General features: G+C 46.2%; 1 protein-coding gene across 9 annotated transcripts in view; it reads left to right on the forward strand.

The window, feature by feature from the left end:
* The window catches only part of KTN1 (kinectin 1), a 105,964-nt gene that overhangs the window by 42,220 nt on the left and 43,329 nt on the right, over positions 1 to 20,415 (forward strand). For all 9 annotated transcript variants that reach the window (XM_083433742.1, XM_083433736.1, XM_083433739.1 and 6 more), the window contains exons 8-19: positions 306 to 412; positions 1,160 to 1,292; positions 4,077 to 4,164; positions 5,444 to 5,610; positions 7,172 to 7,240; positions 7,967 to 8,004; positions 9,886 to 9,976; positions 11,847 to 11,915; positions 13,842 to 13,879; positions 14,017 to 14,107; positions 15,408 to 15,476; positions 20,337 to 20,371. In XM_083433742.1, coding sequence (XP_083289868.1) covers positions 306 to 412; positions 1,160 to 1,292; positions 4,077 to 4,164; positions 5,444 to 5,610; positions 7,172 to 7,240; positions 7,967 to 8,004; positions 9,886 to 9,976; positions 11,847 to 11,915; positions 13,842 to 13,879; positions 14,017 to 14,107; positions 15,408 to 15,476; positions 20,337 to 20,371 — 995 coding nt within the window. The remainder of the gene's footprint in view (positions 1 to 305; positions 413 to 1,159; positions 1,293 to 4,076; positions 4,165 to 5,443; positions 5,611 to 7,171; positions 7,241 to 7,966; positions 8,005 to 9,885; positions 9,977 to 11,846; positions 11,916 to 13,841; positions 13,880 to 14,016; positions 14,108 to 15,407; positions 15,477 to 20,336; positions 20,372 to 20,415) is intronic.

A 20,415-nucleotide genomic window follows, 5' to 3' on the forward strand; every position in this document is an offset into this window, starting at 1 on the left:
ACTGCAAACCAATCACTAGGCTCAGAACCCTCTCAGAGGCACCTTGTTCTTTCATTCTGTCTGTTAGTCTGTTGCACATGGCTCTGGTTCATAAATCTTGGGGTTCTAGGTTTTTTGTGGTTTTTTAAAAGTAGATCTTACCAGCCTGAAGTCTACCCACAGGTGATCTACACAGCTTTAACAACTAGAATCTGCAATTCTTGGGATGCTAAACGATATATTCCTTTTAAAAATCTGCCTTGCATGAAATGCAGCCCTGCCTTTTTCTGAACTAAGGAAGTTGGCTTTTTCTTCTCCCTGTGTAGTTTCAGCAAGTTCGTGAGCAGATGGAGGCGGAGATTAATCGCCTGAAGCAAGAGAATGGTATCTTGAGAGATGCTGTCAGTACTTCCACCAACCAAATGGAAAGCAAGTACGCTACTGGTGATTCCACTAAAACATAAGTTTTGTAGCCTTTGCCCTAAAATTATGATTATGAAGTGCCTGGCGCAACGTGTTCTTGAAGGCTGTGGACTTTAGTTATGCCTGATCTAGTGCTAGCTAAGGATACCTCTATTAGACCTATTGCAATGTACTGAGGAACTCCGGTTATTGAGGAAAAGGTACCAGCCACATCATTTTGTGTATTGGGCCATGGCCGTTTGCTTTTCCAAAATGTACAGAGGATCAGTCTGGTGTGAAGTCTGCTGGTCCTCATCATTCATTAAATGTTCATTGTTAATTTTCTGTTGTTTTAAGTCTTCTTCAGCTGTTATATCTGCACAAGGTCAGTGTTAGTTTGTTTTGTAATTTAGTGCCAAACAGGAAAGGTTTGGCATGAGAACTTTCTCTCCTAAGCGGATGGACTATGTTCACATAGTGCTGATGACTATGGCGGTGGAAAGCTGGGATGCCAGAATGGGGCCGGGGAGTGGGTGGGTGTGGAGTTTGACCAACTTTAGCCAACTCTTTCACCCACCCACCCCTGATAGCTTTCAAGAAACAGTAGCTTCCAATAACTTTATGATAGCATATTTCAGAGTAGGGTTTTTTTAAGCACTCAAAATACTACCTTATGCTCTACTGCCAATGGCAACCGTCTGGCTTTCTGCAGATGCACATTCCCACTGCCAAATACTGCCTTGTAATGTGAAAAACAACCTTCTTTCTTTGTATCTAGACAGTCGTCAGAGCTCAACAAATTGCGCCAAGATTGTGCTAGGCTTGTGAATGAGTTGACAGAAAAGAACAACAAATTGCAGCAGGAGGAACTCCTTAAGAAGAATACAGAACAAGCTGTCAATCAACTAAAGGTGAGCTCCATCTTGCCTTCTGTGGTTGAGGTAACACCATCTGTCCCCAAACGTGCCTGTCAGACACGATCAAAGCTGCAAACAGAACTGTGGTTTCGCAAACCCTCTAGTTGGATAGTTAGCAACAGGGTGCTACATTCTTATTGTACAGCCCTCATTTATTGGCAGAGGAAAATGTGGACATACGCAAATATGTCCTAAATGCTGAGAAATCTGTGTGGACATTAGGAAAATTGAAGTTCTGTGACCCCTTCCTTCCTTGGCGACGTTCTAGACAGCATGAGGCTGTTGCCTTTGCTTGTGCAAGGTGTCCCTGAAAGGTCCCTCTTAAAGTTTGGGGGATCCCCTGGAAGGGCTTTTCAGATTCTGTGAGAGGCTGCAGCTGTTCCATGGAGGATATGTTACCTTAACTGTATCTTCTACCTTACTTCTCCAGCCCATGGGCCAGATTAGGTCTGATACAGCTCCCACTTTCTCCTATGAAGCTGTTTCCCCCAAAACTGTGCCGACCTACCCGACCCCGGACATCATTTGTGATGTCGGCTTTGTGGTGCCACTGGATCGTCAACCTGTGGGGAACTCCCACCAAGCAGCTGATCCTTACAGAAAGCAGCTTTTCCAGCCCTGTGCTTGCCGCTTGAGAAGTGAGAAGTCTTGCCTTGTGCATTGTCCCCTAGGGGTGGGGACAGATAAAAAGATCTGGCTCACTGGGCCAGAAAGGTTTACCATCCTTTCCTATGGAATCTCCATGTTAAGAGGTCAACAAAGGGCAGTTTGACCCCGAAGGGACTCATGGGCAAGCAATGTGCTGTTTGTCCAGACAGACAGAATATACAAGTGCTATATACTTTTCTTTTAATAAGTTACCAGCTACAGAAGCTTTGTGACCTGTGCAATTGATGAGTTCCAGCAATAGATTTTAAAAAAGCATTTTGTAGCCAAGTAGTAGGCCCAGCCACCCACTACAGTGTCTTAACTGGATGTGGAGCCAGCACACCAAGGACACTTCTAAATCTAAGAATAAGATCAAACTATAAATTATGTAAGTGTCCCAAATCTATTTTTCTGATTGGTTGTGTGCAGGTAAGAGACTGATTGGTATGTATAATTTTTCACCTGCGCTTTCAGAACGTAAGTGTTCCCCAAGCAATTCACAACAAAATAATAATATACTCTGGTTTCTCTTGAGGTGGCATAAATATAAAAATATGAACAATGGGGTGGGTGGAAGAACCCTCATAAATCTGCAGGACCACAGGATGAAACAGCAGATGCAGTGGATTATAAGACAATAGAAAATACCGTATTTTTTGCTCTATAAGACTCACTTTTTCCCTCCTAAAAAGTAAGGGGAAATGTGTGTGCGTCTTATGGAGCGAATGCAGGCTGCGCAGCTATCCCAGAAGCCAGAACAGGAAGAGGGATCGCTGCTTTTGCTGCGCAGCAATCCCTCTTGCTGTTCTGGCGTCTGAGATTCAGAATTTTTTTTTTTCTTGTTTTCCTTTTCCAAAAACCAGGTGCGTCTTATGGTCTGGTGCGTCTTATAGAGCGAAAAATACAGTACTTTTACACAGGAACTTAAAAGCTTTTTTAAAATAAAAAATGGAATAAAAAGGTCTTGGCTTCGTGTAGGAATCAAAAGCAGGTGCCAGGTAAGCTTTCCTAGGAAGAACATCCCAATGTCTTAGGGAAAGCACCCGAAAAATACTACAGTCATACCTCAGGTTACAGCCGCTTCAGGTTGCGTTTTTTCGGGTTACAGACCGCCGAAACCCAGAAGTACAGGAACAGGTTACTTCCGGGTTTCGGCGGTCACGCATGCGCAGAAGCGCTAAATCGCGCTTTGTGCATGCGCCGAATCGCAACCCGCACGTTCACAGATGCGACGCTGCGGGTTGCGAACGTGCATCCCGCATGGATCACATTCGCAACCCGAGCGTCCACTGTATTGTAATGTTGCTGGGACTAGCCAATCCCTCTATAGTTAACAATTGCGCAGTTAACAACAATAATAAACTGCCTAACTCATTATAAAATTATGTAAACGTTGTGCTCAATGTCAGGACCACCTAGGGAGCAGGTGTCAAAGGGTGATTGGAAGAAACGATGAGAATTCACTAGTAATATTTAAAAGGGGTCCTTGGCTGACAATGTAAACTCGGGGTTACATTAAATGTAGAATCTGGATGCACTTGCTAAAGTAGTCTAGTAGTATGGACTATTGGGAGGGGGGTTAATTATTGTTTTCCTTCACATACCCTTGTGCTGAGTGCCACAGGGGGATGCTGGTAGACGTGCTGTGAAGTGCAAGGTTCACAGCAAGGTAGAGCAAGGTTCAGCACTGGGGGGTTGCTGGTGAATCGAAGCCAGTAGTTTACTGCTATGGAAGGTGAATGCCACTGCTATCTGCTCTTGGTTTCTGAATTCTTTGGCACTCCAAATGATGTGATCTGGGTACCTAGGGCAGATGAAGCCAGTTCATGCAAAAAGGCATCAGGTGGGATGTTTCATTTTCAGTCTCTCTCCCCCTTCTTGCACATTCATCTTGGGCTATCTGTTCCACTTTCATTACCCTGAATCATGTATTCAGAGGATGAAATAAAAATGTTAGGGCTGAGCGCTCTTCCCTTAGCAAATGTTGGACTTGAGAGCTGCTCAGAAATGACAAAAGCAACAAGAGACATGTGAGGCTCTCTCTTTATCTCGTGTGTGTGTGTGTCTTTGAGAGGTGATACAATAACATGATCAGAGATGTATATTGTTCTCTGTTCTCTTAACATCCAGGCGCAACTACAGGAAGCTGAGCGAAGATGGGAGGAAATGCAGAGCTATCTCAGGAAACGAACGGCAGAACATGAAGCAGCCCAGCAAGGTGCATTATTCAGTTTCCCCCTTTTATCCTTTTCCCATCAGTGGGAAGAAATCCCTCCACGGGATCCCATAGAAGCCTCTTTAGAGACGTTGGGTTGCATCCGGTGGTGGCTTTGTGCTGGTGTCAGGGACTGGCTGGACTCGGAGGAGTGGTGGCTGGATACTGAGGAGGGGGGACCGGGAGAAGTGGAGTTTGGAGGCTGACTTGGAAGAAGTAGTCAGTGATCTGGGAGAGCCTGTAATGTCCAGAAGACAAGAGGCAGAGGCAGGAGAAGCTGCAGGATTGAAGAACGGGAGGAGGGAGAGAGAGAGGTCAGGCTGTTGTAGAATCAGAGGCTTCCACACCTCTTCCTCCTGCCTCTCCTGTTCTCTTGTCTCCCAGGACCAGGAGAGGACTGAAGAGGGAGGAGCAGAAGCAGGTTATACTCAGGCATAGTCTGCCTGATTGGGTGGGGGAGATACATAAGCTGGGGTCAGGGTCGGGCAGCTACCTTATTAGATACACACCTAGGAGTACCTGAGAGATGTAGGACTGGCTAACTTACATTTCAAGAATTCCCAAAACACGAAGTCTTACTTAATATATATCATGTGCAGCTCAATATCTCAAAGCCAAACACTCCAAATATTTCTGAAATAAGTCCATGAGAACAACTCTCGCTATGTGTACTTGTGCTGGTTTGATCCCAACAGAACTCTCAACAATGAGATACCCGAATTTCAATCTCTCTTTCTTCTGGTCGGCCTGAAAGGGAACACTACAATGGCGATTCAGTTCTCCACTAAATAAGTCTGCCCCAACCTCAGAATGGCACTCTGCTCTTTTTTTGAAAAGGCCTTTGTTGTTGTTCTCATGGACGTATTTCAGAAATACTTGGGACTGTACTGTTTAAAACAAGGGTGGGCAACCTCATTTCTGAAGAGGGCCACACTTCTTTGGAGTAAAGGGCTGTGGTTGCAGCCCGGTGGTGGGTGAACTTGCTTTAAAATGGAAAAATTGGTGAAGGGCAGGGCAAGAGGAAGGGCCCTTGCCCCATTGATCCCCTACTTAGGGGCTTCCCAGAGGGATCTGGCTAACCACTGCGGGAAGCAGAATACTGGAAGAGTCGGACCCTTAGTCCAATCCTGTAAGGCCAACATTTTATCTTACTTACACTCAGTAGCCAGCCTGGGTTTGTCGCCATCAGGTGCCCTTCAGTCCAGAGGGAGAAAAAAGTAAACGTAATTTTTACTAAGTCTTCACTTGCCTATCAGTCCCTATATTGTTCTTCTCGTGGCAGATGTGCAGAACAAGATTGTGGCTAAGGACAATGAGATCCAGAGTCTGCACAGCAAGCTCACCGATACGATGGTATCAAAGCAACAGCTGGAGCAAAGGATGATGCAGTTAATGGACGCAGAACAAAAGAGGGCGACGGCGGAGGATTCAATACAGAGGCAGCTTCAGGTATGGCTCTATCTCACCCACTCAATGCGTCTTCTAGTTTCTCAGGTTTTTCTTTACTACAGCAGAGTGGGGGAACTCCTTTCCGCCTTACAGGCAGATAGCTTGTGTTTCCACGGTTAACCCATGTTGCTGTTCAGTCGTTTAGTCGTGTCCGACTCTTCGTGACCCCATGGACCAGAGCACGCCAGGCCCTCCTGTCTTCCACTGCCTCCTGCAGTTTGGTCAAACTCATGCTGGTAGCTTCGAGAACTTTGTCCCACCACCTCGTCCTCTGTCGTCCCCTTCTCCTTGTGCCCTCAATCTATCCCAGCATCAGGGTCTTTTCCAGGGAGTCTTCTCTTCTCATGAGGTGGCCAAAGTATTGGAGCCTCAGCTTCAGGATCTGTCCTTCCAGTGAGCACTCAAGGGCTGATTTCCTTCAGAATGGAGAGGTTGGATCTTCTTGCAGTCCATGGGACTCTCCAGAGTCTCCTCCAGCACCATAATTCAAAAGCACCAATTCTTCGGCAATCAGTCTTCTTTATGGTCCAGCTCTCACTTCCATACATCACTCCTGGGAAAACCATAGCTTTTACTATGGTTTACTATGGTTAACCCATAGCAGTGCAGAAATCCAAGTGCGCCTCCTGGCTTTGGGGATATCCATCGGCCGCTTCCTTCCAAGCTCAGGAAGATGCCTCCTGCAGGATTGGAATGCCAGAGGTTCTGAGCTTGTGACAGATTCTGCGCTTTAGCTTGAGTTCTGTTTCCACCTTCTAGAGACCATTCTAGTGACCGTTTCACTGGTCAAGCTTTGTGCCACCCCCTCCAACAAAAGCCGTTTGCAGCAAACCTTAGCTAGGTGCTCTTTCATGCCCACCCCTGTTTTATCATGAAGTGCAAGATGACACAACACCATCTACTTCTAACATTCCTATATCTTGCTAATCTAGTGTGAAGACATCATTGCAATGGCTTACAGACAACTGAATTCAACATAGGTGAACTTAAGTGGCGGCAGCGGCAGCACAGCGTAATGTTCCAGCCACCCAGCCGCTGGCTCAAAATATATATTTTCTAAATAAATACATGTTCTCTGCCTGAGTGAGGCCTGTTGAGGGGAAGGGGCAGGCTGGCCTTCCTGGGCAAGGTGTTCTCAAAAACACCAGGTACCACCTGGTTGCTGCCTGTGCCCTCTATTGACTCTGTATGGCCTGGAGGTGTGTAGGTGACACATTTTGAAAAGGGCTTGGGTGGAAACTACTCCTAAGGCAACATTAAACAATGCAGTATCGGGTACAATGCCAATTATTCAGAATCCAGTAAGCATCCTTCAAACGGCTTATAATAGCTTCAGCAGCTTGGATTTTGTTTTCAATCTCTCCCTTTCTTTTTCTGTAACCACGATGCAGACTGGGGCAACTTCACGATATATCCAGGTTTAACCATTTAAGCAGAATAATCCTGGTGGGGCTGGGGGGAACAGTGCTGTGTTACCCTTTTTCCTGTACAAAGCCATTTCACAATAAAATGTTCCTAAAGGTGCTACCTGCTTGACTTTTTGCATCTCTTTTCCCAAAAGGAGCTGATGGAACAGAACGAGGCTTTAAAAGCTCAGCTTCAGAAGTTCCATTCCCAGATGGCAGTCCAGGTATGGAAGCATCAAAATGGCCCGTAGCTGTCATTGCCGCCTCTTCTTTCTCCTTTGCGTTCTAATGCCAAGTACCTTCAAACTGAACTGGTGTGGCAAGGAATGCCAAGAGCAGCTCTGTGCCATAGTCTACACTACGATGACACACAGCACATTCGTGCATTCATGTGGGGTGGAATTCAGCATCGCGGTGTGGCAAATGCTCCATCTGCACAAGCGTTTCCACTTGACAGAACAATCCCCCCTTTCCACCTCTCGCAGCCTCCTGGCACCCTCTCCCACAGCCGGGTGTCCTTGCAGAACTTGCTAGGTAAAGGCTGTGCCTGGTGCCTGGCAGAGTTTCATAGGTAAAAATCGATGGTGCCCCAAGGCTACAGTTGGGAATTTTGGGTAAGGTGATGAGACAAAGGCCATGGGAAAAGGAGGGGGTTTGAAGGCAGGGAGATATGAAGAGCCCCTCTGTTCTTGGAGACCTGGAACAACTGTATCACGATTGCACAGTCAAGTCCTGGTTGGGCTTGCTTGGAGTAAGACTGGTGTTGAGCAGGGTGGCTCCATTTTTACCTAAAGAGATCTATTTACAATGGATCGAAGCCTCCTTTTCGATCTGATCTCTAGCTTTGAAATACGAAGCTTTCAAAGACCCCAAATGCCCTTAAACGTGGTGATGCCTGATCAAGTGTTCAATTCAGAATACCAATTTCATCTGCATCTTCTGTCTTTCAGAGTTCGGCATCAGCCCTTGCAGAAGAATTGCACAAGGTGTAAGTATTATTTCATTCCTGGGTTTGTTATTTGCTTTGGTGTGTAGGCACTTCAGTTATATAGAAGAGATTTTTCTTGGAGGAAATGTTGTCATTTCCAAAAACCGTACCCGCCATTGTTACAGATTCCCCTAAGAAGCCATAACCATCTTCCTAAGGATTTCCCCTCCGTGCTTAACATTTGCAGTACATTGTATTGTGTGTTGTTTTAACAGGAGAAATTAACTCAGCCCCCTCATTTAAAAAATAAATAAAACAAAATACCCTCCTGTTGTAAGATTCAGTTGAGTGACCATGAGATTTCTGAGTGTGGCAGTGGGTGAGGCAGGCTGTGGGTGTGGTTAGAATAGTTCTTGTGTATGAAAGCTTTTTGTAGCCTGTTGCACAAAACCCCAAACCATGCATGAAACTGCCTTATATGAGATTCAGATTTTGGGTCCATCTCTGCTGGCTGCAGTGCTCTGATGAGCATCAGCTATCCTAGTATTCTGGCAGAGGGAGGTCTTTTATGGGAGTTTAGATTTTTAATTGGGTATCTGGCAGAAGCGCTTGAAGAGATTGTGGAGCAGGGCTGATGAGTCCAGTAAGAAGAGACTCCTGGGGAGAATCGTGAGGACTAAATAGAGAGTCCTGGATGCTGATACCTAGAGTTATCGATGTGCTGATTTCTTTTTTACAAAAACACTCCAGCTCTGGTTCTCCGTTTGCATTGATCTTCTTTCTTTCCTCACATCTGTATGATTAACTTCCCTGTTGCAATATGTTAGTGTAAACCTGACACCACTTCAGTTATGCAACGTGGTAGGTGAGTTTCGGCCCTGGGCAGAGGCCAGTGGTTCAGAGGGGAAGCTCAAGCTTTTCTGGGGCAGGTTAGTCAGACCTGCCTTGCTTTTGCCCTCTGAGAAGGAAGGTCAGAAGCAGAGACTAAGAGAAATGGGGACACAATGACCTCACAGGGTTCACTAAAGTCACCATGGGAGTGGCGGTGGAAGGACACTGTCCTATGAGCTGCCCTGCTTCCGCAGCGGCCTTGATCTTCTGCTCTTGACGGCGGAAATTGGGCATGTGCTGATAGGAAACCATAGCCATGGATTGACTCTCTGCTCTCTGGCACCATCAAGGTGTTGGTTTTGGTGAGCTGGGAACTGTCTTGACCTCTCACATTGCGGATTGCTAATGCAAATCCAGCGCGGGTGGCGCTGTGGGTTAAAGCCTCAGTGCCTAGGGCTTGCCGATCGAAAGGTCGGCAGTTCGAATCCCCGCGGCGGGGTGCGCTCCAGTCGCTCGGTCCCAGCGCCTGCCAACCTAGCAGTTCGAAAGCGCCCCCGGGCGCAAGTAGATAAATAGGGACCGCTTACTAGCGGGAAGGTAAACGGCGTTTCCGCGTGCGGCTCTGGCTCACCAGAGCAGCGATGTCACGCTGGCCATGTGACTCGGAAGTGTCTTCGGACAGCGCTGGCCCCCGGCCTCTTGAGTGAGATGGCGCACAACCCTAGAGTCTGTCAAGACTGGCCCGTACGGGCAGGGGTACCTTTACCTTTTTAATGCAAATCCAGAACATATCTCCTCCCGCCCCAACATACATCAGTATTAGGTTCTGTAGCAGTCCTTAAAGGACTGGATCTTGCAGTATCATCACCCTGGTCATCAGAAGCCGAAGTGCAGAATTTTGGACAAGTCATGCTGGGTGTGCAGCTGCAAGCTGTGTGCATTTTCTTTTCGTTTACGGAGGCCCCGCTGCTTGCATTTCTAAAACCAATAACTTACTGGTCGTCAACTGCAGTTGAGCAGATTCTCATTACCTCTTTGTCGGCTCTGCTTGTTGTGATGATAACATTGCTAATGGAGAGATGCCCTTTGATTTTGTTTTTTTAATTGCAGGATTGCAGAAAAGGATAAACAGATAAACCAGGCTGAGGACTCGTTAGCCAACGAACGCATCAAGCTAACCAGCAAGGAGGAGGATCTCATGGTACAGCAAAAGCTCAAGTGTTGCGTGTGAAAAGTGGAGGCTTTGATGATGGCGATGATTTCATTTCTATACTGCCCTTCGTCCGAAGATCACAGGATGGTTTGCAGTATAAAAACACAAAACCACATAACACAATAACACAACCCCCCGAAAAAATAGTTGTTATTGAACCTGATGTAGCATGTGTATTTTAATCCTGGCAAGGTAGATTAAAATAGTGGCTGCAAAGGTGTTATATATTTATCTGAATAAGCTGTTTGCCTTCCATGCAAAAAGGAGACCACCTTGCTCCTTCCTCTCCCTTTGCCAAACACCACAGACATTGTGACTGAGTCGTGGTGGGGTATGGCTTTTCTCCTTTCCCTCCTGTGCTTGCACATCTCAGTCTTGCGGTTTTCAGCAAGGCAAGAAGTGGCCAATTGCCTGCCCTTGCTGCTGGTTCTGCTTTGGTCCCAAGACTCCCAACATTTCCTACTCCCTTGCTTCCAAGGGCAGAGATTTGCCCGAGCAAGTGCAGCTGAAGTGATGAAGAGGGAACGAGTTGCAGCAGATCTAAGATGGCTGGAGCAAACCTCTCCCAAACTGTTCCAGTGTGATCTGTTTCCTCTGAGGTTGTAGTACCTCCTAGTCCTCAGCCTCAAAAGTCAGATCATACCCGTGGGTGTGAAGTGGGGCAGGGTGGGAAATTGCTTAATTTCCAGGGTCTGGGCAACCCTTTTACAGTGTCATTTTAAAGGACGTGGTACTGAATAATCTGTTCGTTTGCAAGTGCACAGGTGGAATGGGTATTGCAAAGGCACCAAAGGAAACGCCTGCAGGGGGAACTAAGATCTGTGGCGGCAGCAACCCTGCAAGCTCAAACTCTGCAAAGATCTCTTGGGAACTCAGCAAGCCCTTCCAAACTCCAGAAATCCCTCTTTGCCCTCCCCTGCAAAGGGGAGTAGCAGAATGAGGTGGTTGAAGCCTGGGGAGATGATCTGTGCCCCTGCAGAGGGATATGTTGTTTTTGAATGCTTCCTCGTGGTGTTAAGTTATTGTATTTTTAATATTTTGTTGGACACCACCCAGAGTGGCTGGGGAAACACAGCCAGATGGGTGGGGTATTATTATTATTATTATTATTATTATTATTATTACTATCATCATCATCATCATTAACTCCCTGCATGTGTAAATGAACAAACAATGTTGCACATTGGAGCAAGCCCATCTTGTTCCGTTCTGGGCTAGTTTTCCGGAGGGTGTCCTATTTGTTTTTTGACATGCAAGGGAGCATTCAGATATATTTGGGCTATGATCTGAAGGCAGTACAGAGCATTCTACTGTCTCATTTTCTCACTTGTTAGCTCGCTCGGGCAAGCTTTGAATGTTAAGACAGCAGGTGGTCTTCAAGCTAGCATTGAAAAATTGAGAACTAGGTATACAAGCAGAATTGCTTGCCCTCCCTCTTTTCTAGATTTTGAAATCTAAGAACTGGGAATATATTTTGTGGTTAGGATATATTGGTCATCTGTCTACAGAAGAAATCAATAAAGTGGTCTTTCTTAAAAATATATACATATTTGAAGGATGCACTAAACGTTGCATCGAGTTTGCTGTTTTTAAACTGTGTGAAATAAACAAGTAGCAGCACAACCACAGAAATCTGCCCAATGTTGGGAAAGTAGGGGAGAAGATGGGATTTTAACCTGCCTGTGGAAGGAGGTGAGATGAGGCTGTTTCTTAGCAGGTACATGGAATGTATGTTTTGATTGCTGCAGATGAGAAGCCCAAACTGAGATTGGTGCAGTTGAAAATGTAGAATTGGTCTTCATGGCTGGGACTTTCTGGCCGCACCCTGTAATGTGAAACCTGTTTCTCCCCTCTCCAGGTTGTACAGAACATGAACATGTCCCTCAAAGCAGAAGTGCAGAAGTTGCAGGCGCTCACCAACGAGCAGGTTAACAAACCCATATTCCTATCTTGACAAGTACTGTGTTCTGCCATTCCACTGACAACACTTGAGTATTATTTGTGCTGAGTAATATTTGTGCTTAGCATAAGTTAAGGCTCCAAATGTAAAAGGTGGGATCATTCAATGCCACTTGGGAATGATCTAAACTCAAAAGTACTTAAGGTGTGCTCAGTTAGAAGCACACCTCAGGGGAGAGTGAGTTTCATCTCTTATCTGCTGTTCTTTGCACAAAATCTTGAAAAGAAAAGTTTTGGCTCACAGCTGACCTCACACATAGAAGCCCCTTTTCCCCTGCAGTCAGAAACTTAGAGGCTGGTTAGAGTTGATCGTTAGTGATAGGGGCATTTCTCACATGCTCTAGAGCCGTAGCTCAGATTTTGTGCTGCACATTCAGCCCAAATGTGTATTTAAGCATAGTATATAAATGCAACAATTCTTTATCCAGCCTAGGCCTACATTCTGCTTACCTAAACTTCTTAAACAAGAGTTACTGGTTTTTGACTGCCTGGAAAAATCTAGTGATTTTTGTTGCTTAGTATGATCCACCTTTGCCCTGGACCCTCCTCTCTTCCTCAATTCCAAACATCTGCACAATTTTTTGTTTTGTAATTAATCCACTGCTACTGCTAACAAGTTGTGATAAGAAATCGTGCTTGCCCTGCCTAAACAGATGAGACAATTTGAGATCCAGGACTTTCGAGGGAAATGTGAAGGAAACAGTTGACTATTTAGTCAAGAAAACAAAAAGCAGGAGTGGAGAAAATCTAGCCCTCCATATGTTGCTAGACTTCAGTTCCCATCAGTCTCAGCCAGAATGGCCAGTAGTCAGGAATGATGGGAGTTGTAGTTCGGCGACATTTGGAGGGCATCTCCTTCCCCACCCCTGAAATAAAGTGTTGCACAATGGGAGATTCTTCTTCTCTGTCCTTGTGGGCTTGAACAGAGGATGGTTCATGCTAAGGCCACGTGTAGCAGACTGAGGAGACCCAGGTCTAGATCATCTCTCTGCCCTGGAGCACGCTGAGCGATGGCGCACCTCTCACTGTTTCTCAGCCCAAAATAACTCGCAAGGTTACACATACTTTCCATCACAGTTGTGGTTGCTGCGTCTGGTGCACAGAGTATAAAAGACAAATGTGCTCCTCATTCACCTATGGGCACGTGCCGGCAAGCTGCAGCCCAGTCGGGTTCCAAGCACATGTCTTACCGATGCTAAAGGGCACGTGCCTTATCATTCATGCTTTCACATCTTTGCAGACAGAATCTGCGTTAACTGCAGCAAATGCAAGTGCCGTACAAAGCGTTGAGCCGCCATGGGGAATTAAGCACCTGTTTGTGGATTGTTTCATTGCAGGCAGAAGTTTTACTGTGTTCGTGGCTTCAGCCTGCTTTGAAGCTCCTCCAGCTTAAGGGGGAAATCCTTCTTTTTCTAGATTGCGGCTTGAAGGCATTTTCATAATATCAGAGTAATGGAGTTGGTGCCCCCACACTGGAATGACTCTCTGCCCGTTCGTGGGCAGATATCTCCCCCCCCCCCCGCAGCTCTGTGGCATTTCCTTTAATGCAGGCATATACATCATTATCCAGAGCAACGGTGCCCTGAGCATTTTCACTTCCTAGCCTGTTACCTAATATAAAGTGCTTTCTTTCCTAGAGTTGAAAGCATCGCTGCAGAGCACAGTCTGATGAGCAGATTACTGAGCATGTGGCGGTGCCTTTTTCAGAGATGTGCAAAACATGTGTCTCCCCACCCCTTTTTTTCTTTTTTGCTTGTGGCAGAAAATGAGAGGCACAGCAAGAAGCTAAATTTCATGGGCTCAATCTTGGCTTTTTAATGTTGGACGTAGCCATGTTTGCTGACTCTTGCTCGGATGCAACACACTAAATAGTGCTAATCCTCTTTCTATCTAGGCCGCTGCTGCGCATGAGCTGGAAAGGATGCAGAAAAGGTAAATAAACAAAGAGTGCCATCTGATAAGCCATTGTTCTTTGATTGTTATGTGCTTGCTTTGGAGTGGGCTGGGCCTTGTAAGCGGGGGGGGGGGGGGGCTTTTTCCCCTTTTTAACCTTTTGCCCTGTTTTTCAGTACTCAGGCCAGAGATGAAAAAATCAGAGCACTGGAGGAGCAGCTTCAGGGACACCATGCCAAAGCTTCAAGTGCAAAAGAGGAACTTCAGGTAGAGTGTGTGTGTGTGTGTGTGTGTGTGTGTGTGTGTGTGCATTGCCTAGAGCAGCCTTACTCACAACAGGACAGCTGACAACTTGGCAGCAGGACTAGGAAAGGCACAGGAAAAGGTGCTGGGTGGTAGTGTAGCAGCACAGCGTCCCAAAAACAAATGGAGATGCGGCTTGAAAAAAATTGCTGTCAGTGATGCAGCAAAGAAAAGTGAGGTGTCTCATCACAAAATTGTGGCTCAGCATGAAGCGAGCAGAGGGGCACTGCAGTGTCTGTGCAGACCCCAGTGCTAAGGAGCTTCTGAAACGAGTGGGGATTTCAATATGAACAAAAGTATGCACTCATCGTCTCTCCCCCCCCCCCATTCTTTTACTCCAGATCAACTGTTTTTCCTTATTTTTATTTTTAATCAGGGGACTTGAGGTCTAAACCACATGTTACGATATTCAGTATTTTTAAAAGTGTGCTTAAACCGAACTCTTTTATTTGGGGAGAAAGTAGCTGCAGGGCATGTGATCTAGAATATGCTGTGATCCAGATCAGGCTTGCAGGGTTCCCTGCTGGAGAATGATCATAGCCAGAGGTGCTGTTCACAGCAGTGCTGCTAACAGAGGCAAGGTTTTCTCCCAAATGCTAGATTTGCTTCCAGTTGCTAGACCTCCCTTCCAGCTCAATGCTGTTGAAATGTGATTTCCTGCATTCAGGAAGAAGGGCCCAGAGCTCAGTGGTGGATCATCTGTTTGGCATTCAGAAGGTCCTTGCTTCAATTCCTGGCATCTCCAGGACCTGTTCCTTCCCCTTCGGAAGCAGCTCTCCAGGAGTTCAGAAGTGCAAGCAGTACTGAGCTAGACAGACCCAGTGGTCTGATTTGTCATAAGGCAGCTTCATGTGTTCAGTGTCTCTTCCCATCCCACCCCCCCAAGATAAATTTGTACTTCCTCCCCTTATTCCTTCTGTTCCATCGAAGCACTTTCCTCTGTGTTCAAAGCACTTCACATAGGCTATTCCAGTAAATCTGTGCCCCTTGGGATCGCCTGGAGCAAGCTGGTATCGCCATAAGTGGGTTAAAGCGAAGACCCTTCCCAGAAGTGCTATCATTATAATCATGGTGGCGATCCACCCTTTTCAATTCAGCGGATAGATAGCCAACCCGAACAGGGATCAGGGCTCCCTTAACATTTCTGCCAATTGCTGTTCATCAGAACCACCGTTTCTCTTCCAATAACACAAAGAAAATTGCAGGAGCAATGTCTGGGTACAGAATTCCGAACTGACAGCGCCGTCTGGTGATTTCATTTCAGGTTCTAAAGGATCAAAACAAAGCGCTGCAGTTGGAAGTTCAGAAGCTGCAGGCTCTCTTGTCTGAGCAGGTATGGCAGGCAAATTGCTGCTAATAATACTATCTTTGTTCAGAAACGGCTGTTGATGTAGATGCAGCTGATTTGAGGGTTGGATGTGGGAGCCGGCAGAGGGTTAAAGGATGTTTATATCCTGTGTCTTCTAGTTGCTTATAGAGCTGGGTTTGGAACTACTTCTAGGTAGGATGACCTGCTCTCCCCCCCACCCAACAACATCACACCTGAGAAGGGAGGTTATATGCTCAGAAATCTAGTATCTAATTCGAATTCCGGAGCTGTCTTTGGTGGTGGACAAGACTTGCTTGGTTAAGTGAGCTCCACGCCCCAGTTAACTTCTTCAGTATTTCAGAAGGACAAGATGCAGATCCACACCTAACTCACATTTTAAACACATGACTTCCTCCAAAGAATCCAGGGAAACAGTAGTTTGCCAAGGGTGCTGGGAATTGTAGCTCTGGGTAAAGCTGTAGTTCTCAGGATCCCTTGGGGGAAGTCATGTGCTTTAAATGCATGGTGCAGATCTGCCAAATAGTTAAGCTTCAGAAATCATTTTATTTTTTTTGAAAAAGTGGGGCATAAATGTTTGTGCCTGCTCTTGTTCTTTTTCTTTTGTATCTAGATTGGTATTATTTGCTGCATGTTTATGCATGTTGTTTGGAATAGACTAGTAACCGGAGCAAGATCTTGATGATTTCACCATTTATTGACAATATTTTATGCTCCTTAATATGCATGATCCGTAAGCCTTTTATGTAATACTGTATATTAATGTTAATTATATGAGAAATTAATTGGAAAATAAGATTCTGGTCCTCCATGGGCATGGTTAGAATGCGTGCAGCAAAAAGCATCCCCTTATAATATCCAGTCTCTTTCTCTTAATCATACAACTTCAGGGTGGGAAGCAGCCAAACGGATCCCCCACTTCATTTGGCACTATTTCTTCAATTGACCACTAATTCCTGCATTGGAAGGGGTAGGATTAGATGATTTGGGGTGTCTTCCAACTCTACGATTCTATGATTCTTATCCTCTCACAATACCGTTATGTCGGGGGGGGGGCGGAGTTGGAGTAGACAATCTGAAATATACAAAAACGACGCATGCGTGTTGAGAACATGCAGGCCCAACAACTCTTTGGAACACACTTAATAGGCTTTTCCTGCTTTGCGAATGCCAGTGGTGCTCTAGGTGACATTCTCAGTAAGGGATGCCTTTAATTGCTTATGCCTCTGGCAGTACAGGGACGCGGGTGGCGCTGGGGGTTAAACCACAGAACCAAGGACTTGCCGAACAGAAGGTCGGCGGATCGAATCCCCACAATGGGGTGAGCTCCCGTTGCTCGGTCCCTGCTCCTGCCAACCTAGCAGTTCAAAAGCACATCAAAGTGCAATTAGATAAATAGGTACCACTCTGGCGAGAAGGTAAACGGCATTTCCGTGCGCTGCTCTGGTTCGCCAGAAGCGGCTTAGTCATGCTGGCTACATGACCCAGAAGCTGTACGTCGGCTCCCTCAGCCAATAAAGCGAGATGAGCACCACAACCCCAGAGTCGGCCACTACTGGACCTAATGGTCAGGGGTCCCTTTACCTTTACTGGCAGTACAGTATTACAATATTCAGATGGGTGAACAATGCTGTGATAATCAGGGTTGCTGTTCCCTTGGCCAGGGTGGAGAGCACCAGCTGCTTGTGTTATCTACTAGATCTTGCTGAGTAGACCAGACATCAGTGGTAGACCTTCGGTACAAACCTTAGCTTTTTCTCTTTGCTTGGATAACGAGAGGGTTTGGTTTGCGTTTGAGGCTCAGGCTGGGAATGGAGATGTTGGGGTCACCGTTTGCCTTCCCTGCTCCAGATGGCAGAGCATAAGCCACTCTGATCTCAGGCTACGTGACCTAGAAATGGTTGTTTTGGTGCAGCTCCTGGAAAAAGGGACTCCACAAAGGACTAGAAGGGCTGCCGCCACCATCGGCTAGCTTGAAAGGGAGCATTTTGGGAGCAACAATTTGCTTGGCTCCTTCAGCTTCTTTGATGTCTTTGCCCTTTACTTCTTGCCACTAAGGAGCAGCCACATTTGGGTGCACAGGTCCTGCAAATGCAGCCGACCAAGTTGGCTCTTGCCAACGTCTATGGAACAATATCTCCTTGTAAGTAACTGGGAGATGTCTCCAACATAGTCTTACTCAGAGAAGACCCTTTCAAATTACTGGACCTAAGTTGCCCGTGTCTGTCAATTCCAATGGGTCTTCCTTGATCTGCCGCAGAGCTCATAGTTTTATTTGCTACAATAGTTTTACTCAGGGGTTGGCAAAGTTTTTGTGGCTTGGGCCGGTTCACGGTCCCGCAGACACCGCGGTGGGCTGGAGTGCGAGCGCATGCGCAAATGCTATTTCCGGCGTGGAGGAGGCGTGTGCAGCTTCCTGCAGCCAATGGGAAGCCGGCCAGCATCGTGGAAGGCGGTCCCTGCTCTGCTCTGTGCTGGTTTAGCACAGCACATGGGAGCTGGCCGAGCGGGTGGGGGGGGGGTCCATGGGCTGCTTGTGGCCCATGGGTCTTAGGTTGCCGACCCCTGGTTTAACTAATAGAACTTGCACTGAGAAAGTTATGCCAGGAGTGGGGTGGATGTAATTTAGGGGTTATAAGAAGCTGCTGTGCAGCAAGTCAGTTGCAGGCAGAGGTCATTCTCAGCCCCCCTCTCTGAGGTGTTTTGTCCCAGGAGAAGCCAGCATGGTGCCTTCAGATGTTTTTGGCTACATCTCATATCCCTATTCAGGAATTACGGGAGCTGCAGTCCAACATCCGTAGGGTACCACATTCCCTACCCTTGGTTTAACTGGACATTTGTTGTTTAATAGTGTACGACTCTTTGTGACCCCATGGACCAGAGCATGCCAGGCACTCCTGTCTTCCACTGCCTCCCGCAGTTTGGTCAAACTCATGTTCGTAGCTTCGAGAACACTGTCCCACCATCTCGTCCTCTGTCGTCCCCTTCTCCTTGTGCCCTCCATCTTTCCCAACATCAGGGTCTTTCCCAGGGAGTCTTCTCTTCTCATGAGGTGGCCAAAGTCTTGGAGCCTCAGCTTCAGGATCTGTCCTTCCAGTGAGCACTCAGGGCTGATTTCCTTTAGAATGGATAGGTTTGATCTTCTTGCAGTCTCCTCCAGCACCACAATTCAAAAGCATCAATTCTTTGGCGATCAGCCTTCTTTACGGTCCAGTTCTCACTTCCATACATCACTACTGGGAAAACCATAGCTTTAACTGGACATGGCGAGGATCAAATCTGGAACCTCCTGTGTCAACAGAAATGTGAGAGGGGAAAGAGTCTCATACAGATCACCAAACATGGCAGACTGACACCTAGCATTCTTTTGGCAAGGTTGCTAAAAGCTCAAGAGGCTACAGAGATGATGAATACTTCAGTAGTTCTGTAAGAAAATTGAAGAATAATGTGGAAAAGTGGAATCTGACCAAAAACATGGCACTAGGGACAAATTTCTAGGAAGCTGGGACTGCAAGAGGCTGAGATAGTTCCTCTAATTGAAGCTCCTGTGGATGGGAAGAGTAGCAGAACATCAGTTGCATAAAGATAATACCTCAACTTGGAAGAAGTAACAGACAGAAGGGAGGGTTTATATGTATTTCCTAGGATTGTGCAGAAATTGCTGAAACAGAAACATGTACTGCTTGAGAATGTGAAATCTTGAGAACTGGAAAGGGGGATTGCTGAACAGGATCTCCAGCACTTAAGAAATAGCCCGGGAGGGAGCTTCGCTGCATTGTCTAACTCCTTAGCCCTTCATATGTCCAGCAGAAGCAGAATAAATCATGCAAAGCTCTGCTAATTGGTTAGATTTCAATTAATTTTCTAGTTTCTCTTAGTGCAGAGCATACAGAGTTCTGGTTGATGGAGGGGGGGGGGGTTCTGGGAATGGGGGAAAGAGCAGAAAGGTTGCAACATCTTGTGTTCATGCTATATTGGTTTAGCCAGGAGCGCAAGGGACCAAATCAGAATTGCTTAAACACGAAATAAATTTATTTAAGTAATAGAGGCTGTTTTAAAAATTCATTTTTCTTTGGCTAGTGGCTCTTATGTGGAGGCAATAACCTTACATTTATTACAGAAAAGGGGGGCTTTTACGTCTTAACAAAGGGTAGTAGGTGATGTTGCTTACAAGTAATCTTTTTAAACTGGAGATTAGCTCACTGAATGAATCAAAGCTTATTGTGTCAGAATGACAAAATAGTGTAATAATTACAAGGTGAGAAGAGATGTCGTTCAGAGGTGGCTAGTATCTAAGTCAGGAATAGGGAAACTGGCCCTCCAGATGCTTTGGTACTACAACTCCCATCATCCCCGACCACTGGTCCTGTTAGCTAGGGATGATGGGAGTTGTAGTCCCAAAACATCTGTTAGGAAGCAGGAAAGCATCTCCTTGGCTCCAGGAAGCCCTTTTCTGTCCTCTCCTTCTCAAGTTATCTTTAGCATAATGGGCCACTTTGCTTTGAAATATTAACTGTAACAGTGAGAGCTGAGAACATGTTCTATTTGGGTTGGATAAAAGCGGCAGTTCCAGAATTCCTGCTTAATAGGAGTCGGGATATCTGGGCCATTTGTACTGCTAGGCAACGCATGGCAGTTTTGGAGCATCTTTGAAAGAAATCTAATCACCTTTTAACATGATTGTTATCATGGCTGGGGAGGGGGATTTTCAGCTTCAGACTTTCTAACGTTTGACGGCTTTTCTGCATCGGCGCTTCAGATAATCAGCACAAATGCAAACAGCCGGATTCTGAGCAGCTTTCTTGCTCGCTAGAGCTGCAAACCAGCATTAAGCATGACTTTTCTCTCTTTCTCTCCTGCTTTCAGACGAATAAGGATTTGTTGGAGCAAATGGAAAGAAGGTAAGAGATGGGGCAGTAGGTAGCCTTTCACTTTATTTCACTAG

Source organism: Podarcis tiliguerta (assembly GCF_965153285.1).
Source record: "Podarcis tiliguerta genome assembly, chromosome: 1".
Lineage (NCBI taxonomy): Eukaryota > Metazoa > Chordata > Lepidosauria > Squamata > Lacertidae > Podarcis > Podarcis tiliguerta.